General features: G+C 45.5%; 1 protein-coding gene across 1 annotated transcript in view; it reads left to right on the top strand.

Annotated features, from left to right (window-relative positions):
- Nucleotides 1-7,500, top strand: part of phex (phosphate regulating endopeptidase homolog, X-linked) — a 35,504-nt gene that overhangs the window by 23,446 nt on the left and 4,558 nt on the right. The window contains exons 17-20 of the mRNA XM_063207419.1: nucleotides 660-727; nucleotides 2,847-2,977; nucleotides 5,133-5,198; nucleotides 5,473-5,577. Of these exons, the coding sequence (XP_063063489.1) occupies nucleotides 660-727; nucleotides 2,847-2,977; nucleotides 5,133-5,198; nucleotides 5,473-5,577 (370 nt within the window). The remainder of the gene's footprint in view (nucleotides 1-659; nucleotides 728-2,846; nucleotides 2,978-5,132; nucleotides 5,199-5,472; nucleotides 5,578-7,500) is intronic.

The raw sequence follows: 7,500 nt of genomic DNA, 5'->3' as shown, positions 1-7,500 counted from the left end.
TGCGTGTGTGTGTGAGTGCGTGTGTGCATGTGTGCATACATGTGTGTGTGAGTGTCGGGGCTACCCATGGTGAAGCCACTTTATCAGACAGCACTGGGAGTCACCACACGACACCAAGACACACACACCCACACACATGCACATGCATGCACACACACACACACACACACACACACACACACACACACACACACACACACACACACACACACACACACACACACACACACACACACACACTCACTCACTCACTCACTCACTCACTCACTCACACACACACACACACACACACACACACACACACACACACACACACACACACACACACACACACACACACACACACACACACACACACACACACACACACACACACACACACACACACACACACACACAGTACATACTGACAGCATGGCATTTTAATGTGTCTCACATCAACACAGCCTCTCAGCTGTGACTCATACTGTGTGTGTGTGTGTGTGTGTGTGTGTGTGTGTGTGTGTGTGTGTGTGTGTGTGTGTGTGTGTGTGTGTGTGTGTGTGTGTGTGTGTGTGTGTGTGTGTGTGTGTGTGTGTGTGTGTGTGCGTGCGTCCATGCGTGTGTGTGTGTGTGTGCGCGTGCGTCCATGCGTGCGACTGTGTGTGGTTGTGTTGCAGGTCGCTGAGCTATGGAGCCATCGGTGTCATAGTTGGACATGAGCTGACACATGGCTTCGATAATAACGGTAGGACCACTAAGACCTGTCTGTGTATCATAAATATGTTGTGTGTGCGTGCGTGCGTGCGCGCGTGCGCGCGTGCGTGCGTGCGTGCGTGCGTGCGTGCGTGCGTGCGTGCGTGCGTGTGTGTGTGTGTGTGTGTGTGTGTGTGTGTGTGTGTGTGTGTTTGTGTGTGTGTTTGTGTCTGTGTGTGCATGGGTGTGTCTGTGTGTGCATGGGTGTGTCTGTGTGCAATGTTTCTGTCAATGTGCTCAAGATGATTTATTATTCGATAATAATTATTGGAAAACGGACACACACTTGCACGCATGCACACACACGCACACACAACATACAGTAGTTATGATAATAATGACAACATGATGATTAATAATGATGCCACGCAGGCCACATCAATTCACTGCTATTACGCCTCAATTTCCCAACACTCTACACCAAGGCCGAAAACTACTTAGAGTAAACCCTGCAAAATATTGTTACATTATTGCATTACATTACATTACATTTGCTGGATGTTTTTATCCAAAGCGACTTCAAATCGAGGAAATACAATTGAGACACAAAGTTATACTTATATACAGAACAACAGATGCAAAAGCCAAGTGGGGTTCGTTTTTCATTTGTATTTTTTGTAAGCACATTAGCTCAGGATGAAGTAGAGTAGACACACACACACCCATATCCCCAATGCACAACATGCCTCAGATTAGAGTCTACTAAATGTACCGCATATGAACCTTAAAAAAACAGCCACTCCCAAATAAACGGTCAATTAATCAGCTACTCCACATGAAGTTATTTCTGAACAGTTAATTATTAAAGGCTTTTTTTACAGCACCACATATCATATACTTCATCCAACCGAGGAGACATTACTGCATGGGCCTGCTGGGTCCCTGCCCAGTGGCCCTAAAGCCAGAGTCTCTGTACTACAAAAACACATCATTAGCGGTCTATATTTACGTATTTGTTCTCATGTTGTGTTGTGTTGTGTAGCCTCTTAAGTATCATATTTTCAAACCCCCAACACGTTAAGTCCCTCAAACATCTCTGCTTAACACACAAACATTTTGGAACCTTGTGATTCCATGGGCGGGCAGTGGGGTCTTTCTTGATGTCTGGCCCAGGGATTTAATGGTCCCCAGAGGAAGATGAGCCTGCAGATAGATGTGCTGTAAACATTGCCATCCATCATACAGTAATTGAGGGCACTCCAGTGTACAGTACCTCTCCCTGAACTGTAGGCTATCATATGAAGTGGATGGTTCTTGCAGCTCTCTAAATACATATATGAAACTCAGGGCTCAATATTTGATTCTCTTCCACCTCCTCCTTTTTTTCCTCAGTTGTGAATTTTCCAACGGTCTCCATTAGATTAGGTTTGACAAACTGCTCAGCATTGAGTTGAATGATAAAGACTGTGTTGCGTGGGTCTCTGTTAGATAGATTTGGCCAAGTGCTCAGCATGGTCTCCGATATATTTAAAGCGGTAGGTGTCATCTGGGCTCGGCACTGATGCTGTTATTTCTTGGCTCTCTGTTGGATGAGTTTGGCAAACTGCTCCGCATCGTGCTTGATTTACTGAAGTCCCGAAGTAGCTTTTTCCAGAATTGCGTTGTATACAGTGTCAGACACAATGCTCGGCCCGATGTTGCATGTGCAGAGTTGTGTAAGAAGTAAGAAGGGGTAAGAAGTAGAAGTAAGAAGGTCTAAGAAGTATGCCCGTAAGAAGATGTAATTACAACATAGTATTACAAAGTTGAAACCATGCAATAGCATACAACTACTTTTGTAATTGTCCATATGTAAGAGCAATCCTACTTCTAATTTATACAGCTATTTGCACAAGTGTTCTAGTGTTCTGCTCAGGGTCTCTATAATTGAAAATAATTATATAGCCTAATTTACATGGCACCCATGACCTAATGGCTGGTCTTTCAATCTGGAGGTTGTAGGTTCCAATCCCACCTGACTTGTCCCTACCTCTCCGTCCATGGCTGAAGGCAAGGCACCTAACACCACAATGCTCAAGGAACTGTAACCTACCCTGATAAAAAATAACTTTGTCGCTTTGGATAAAAGTGTCTGCTTGTAATGTAATGTGACGTAATGTCTGCCTGCACAGGTAGAAAATATGACAAAGATGGGAACCTGGACCACTGGTGGAGCAATGCATCTGTCACCAACTTCAATGACAAGACCCAGTGCATGGTGGAGCAGTACAACAACTACCACTGGAAGGAGGCCGGACTAAATGTACAGTAGGCACACACACACACACACGCGCGCACACACACACACACTCTCTCTCACACACACACACACACACACACACACACACACACACACACACACACACACACACACACACACACACACACACACACACACACACACAGCCTGAAAGGACATCCATACCTGTCAGGTCACCTCTACCCGTACAGTAATCTTGTTTGATGATGGTCCTCCTATGGTTCCTACAGCAGGGACACATGCATCCACACATGCACACACGTGCACATATGCACACACGCTCACACACACATGCGCGTGCGCGCACACACACACACACACACACACACACACACACACACACACACACACACACACACACACACACACACACACAGAAAGAGAGAGACATTATCAAACGCACGCACGCACGCACGCGCGCGCACACGCACACACACATGCGCGTGCGCGCACACGCACACACACACACACACACACACACACACACACACACACACACACACACACACACACACACACACACACACACACACACACACACACACACACATTTATCCCCACCCACAGCAGAGGCAGGGGTACACACAGTGGCGGAACAATTACACCCCAGGCCCCAGGTCAATCCACCTATACTGCCCTACAATAACAGTATCTTGAATATGGTCGAAAATGGGTTTAGAACGTAAATTGACTTTAAAATACCTTTTTTTTCTTGTGTTAAAAATTTTTGGTCCAACTTGGTCCCGTTTCAGAAAAAAAACGCTAAAAAACGATTATACTGCGCTTTTTGGTTTTAGGAGGTTACGTCGTACTTGCCAAGAACGCAGTATAACGCGCATTATACTGCACTTCTCCATTGACACCGTGGTTTTGGTGTAGACAGTAATACCACAACAGAATGCAGTATAATGATTTTTCAGCTAAAAAGTAATGAGAATCTTGTTTTTTTTGCTTTTTTCTTGTGTGCATAAATTTCCACCATAAAAAAGTATTCTATGGAAGTGTCATCACCACTTTACCTCCAACACGGTTGCATGGCCAGAAAGGAAACTTTAAAGCCCTTTTTCTCAGTTTGCCATTTTGAATTATACTGCGTTCTGAAATTGTAAGGCAGCATAGGGCCCCTCCATACAGCCTGCAATGGTTGCAATAAGGCAAAAATGCCCTGCTTGTCCCCCCTATAGCTCAACCCCTGTGTACACCTGTTCCCTCCGAGAACTCTTCCTGTGAGTGCAAATACTGAAGATTTTCCTCACCTTCGAATTAATGGCGGCTGTAAATCGTAGCCCATAAGTCATGTCATTTGTGGATCTGTGCCATGTTTACCCAAGCTTTTTATGAGCTGTTGTTTATGGAGGCAAGAGAATGGCATTACCCTACAAACACACCAGAGGTGACAAAAGCTACAAAGAGTCGCTAGACTGCCTTCATAGCAAGAGCGTCGCGAACAAGAAAAGTGACCGAGTATGACCGTTAAAACAAGAATGGAATTTCAATTGGCTGAAGATCAACAACAAACTGTCGCTAGAGTCACAGAAATCGCAGCTTGTCGCCCAAATCACTTTTTTTCCTGTTCTGTTGCCAGCTCCTCCATACAAGTCGCTTTATTCGGCTTTGGTGTGTTAGTCCCATGAGGCTGTAAATACGGTAACCATTCATGCTGCCAGAGACTCCAGAGTATACACAAAGTCTTTCAATGGGCACACATCTCCTTTCTTTCTTTCTTTCTTTGAAATTTTCTGCTGTGCTCCCTCTTTCCAAACTGGGATCAGAAACTGTGCAGATGTTCTCTCGCTTTGTTACATTACATCACATTACACTTAACTGGCACTTTTATCCAAAGCGACTTACAGCTATTTGCAGGGCATTGGTTACAGTCCCTGGAGCAATGTAGGGTTAGGTACTTTGCTCAAGGGCACTTCAGCTATGTATTGAGGTGTAGGGAGAGTTAAGGGTGAGATTCAAGCCTACACCCCGCCGGCCATGTTTGATGCTCCCCCTTTCTCTCCCAGAAACACACATCCACTTCCACACCTGATTGTTGTTTTTTGTCTTTCCGCCCTCTCCCATGCGTCACTTGAAACTTATGTTCTATTTATATACTGCCTTATGTATCTTTGTGTGATTGATGTTGATATATATGTTCCTGTGATTGCAGATCCGAGGGAAGAGGACTCTAGCCGAGAACATTGCAGACAACGGTGGCATCCGAGAAGCCTTCAGGGTACCAATATGACACTTGCTTTTCATTTGTATTTTATTTGCTGTGCATTGACTAAGCTGTTTAAAGTCGGTTTCGATGGACGAAAGTATTAATGGCATGTTAGTTTTTATCGTAATATAATGTGGACTTCAAACACAATATATACACTATACACTATATTAAGTGCTTTTGCATTTTAAGTGCTTATGTTCTCTCTCTGTCTCTCTGTCTCTCTCTCTCTCTCTCTCTCTCTCTCTCTCTCTCTCTCTCTCTCTCTCTCTCTCTCTCTCTCTAGGCGTACAGAAGGTGGATAGACAAAGAGAGGTCAGGTGCTGAGGAGCCTCTTCTTCCAGGTGTGGGGCTGACCAACAACCAGCTCTTCTTCATCAGCTATGCCCATGTGAGTAACACTTCAAATGGTAAATGGACTGTGTTTGTAGAGCTGTTCCACTCCTTTGAACACTCAAAGCGCTTTACATGTATATCTGACATTCATCCATTACCGTACACATATTCATACACTGGTGGCTGTGGCTTCCACAAAGGGTACCACCCTGCCACCAGGAGCAATTCAGAGTTAGGCCTATTTCAGACCAGAGCGGGAAAGCGGGGCGAGACGGGAGCGTTTTTTACCGGCGGGGGCTAAAATACATGGATTCAGATCTGTCCTTCCACACCAACACGGCGGTAGTCCGGCAGTAGCGGCATGGGAGACGGCTACGTGTTGCATTTGGAAAATAGAACTCAAACAGAATTTGGATGGCAGCGGGTGTCCCGTTGAAATGAATGACAAAGTAGCAAACTAGCACTGGCTGTGTCGGGGATTTTGAACAGGACTGGCTGTGCACCTCGACGCTGTAGGTGTGAAAGGCAGAGTAGAACACACTGCTTGATACTAGGCAGAACAGACAGTTGTCTTCTCACTGCCGTCCTGCCATGCTCTAGTATGGATCTGGCCTTAAGTATCTTGCTCAAGGACACATTGATGTTGTCAGAAAATCAGGGCCGGAACTTCCAACTCTCTGGTTGCTGAACAGGCTTCTCTAGCAACTGAGCCTTCCCCGCCTCCTGAGCCACTCGTGCCCCTTATACTCAGCCATCTTCCTCGTACTAGCCAGCGACATCAAAGCCACTCATTACAGCATTCACATAAGGGTCTGTTGTGTGTTTCTGGGTCTGTGTGTGTCCTCTCCATCACCTGTGTCTGTTTGAAGCCGCGCACACATCAAAGTCTCTCATTAATTCATTTGCATAATTCACCCAGGTGTTTCACAAGGCTTTACAAGTGCAATTTAAATGTGTGAAATTGCAGCCAGGATCCCAGTGTAAAGCTGGATCTGTAGCAAGAAAAGTTATTTTTAGGAAACACAGTTTCACTGACTTAACACACAGTTGAGGCAGAGATTTATTTGAGGATTTATCCCCTTCCAAGCACCTATGCTGGGGTCCATTGGTTGCTAGGGCGGCAATGGTACTGTGTGATGGATGTTGAGAGTGTAAGGCATTTGAGGCAGAGGCTTAATTGAGGCGTCGTTGGTGGACTTTACGGGTACGCATCATCAGAAGTGTTCCTCTGGGTCACGGGGTGTTTCGACCCTTAACACTCCACCCTCTCCAGAGGCGGCCAGCTGCAGGGTGATCAGACTTTAGCTTGTGTCCCAAGCCCAATTAGCCCTGGAATTCACCTTATTGTCAGACATCTCAGAGGATTATGCATTGCAGAGGCGTCCGGTTTCCTGAGTCAGGCCTTGGCTGGCTGACCGCATGCTTCCTGTTGCACTGCTAGGGGGCCCAACTGAGGTCGATCCTCTTCAGCCAAAGTCACTGGCTGCTCCTTTCAGCTGTCTCTGACACTGCGTTTGATGGCTGTACGCAGGCTCCCAAAATCCCTCAGAAGTTTTGTGGTAGATTTTCCCACAAAGCCTCTGCGCCCAACCTCTTCACTGGTGTTTCAGCCTCGCTGTCGAGCTTCCACTGCCATCCCAGAATAGTTCAGGTGTTTCCGTTTGTTTGCCTCCTCTATGAAGTCATCACTGGGTACAGTGTGAGCTCGACCATGTATACCTTCGGTAACACTTTATTTTAGGGATACATCTATTAGCACTAATACATACAATGTTCCTGTATAAGTAATTTGTAAGACATGTACAAAGCAAAATCAAACATTTGTTAGGCATGTATTCGCAAATGTCTTGTTCATACACAATAAGGGATTTATTACCAATTTAACCTTAGTAAAGACCTAGTAGGCCTTAGCCTTTGCTTAGTAAATGCCTTACAAGTTACTTATGCAGGCATTAACATTGTATGTATTAGTGCTAAT

This window comes from Engraulis encrasicolus, chromosome 9, assembly GCF_034702125.1.
Source record: "Engraulis encrasicolus isolate BLACKSEA-1 chromosome 9, IST_EnEncr_1.0, whole genome shotgun sequence".
NCBI lineage: Eukaryota > Metazoa > Chordata > Actinopteri > Clupeiformes > Engraulidae > Engraulis > Engraulis encrasicolus.
The sequence above is the reverse complement of the archived record's forward strand: the minus strand, read 5'-3'. Positions and strand labels throughout refer to the sequence as shown.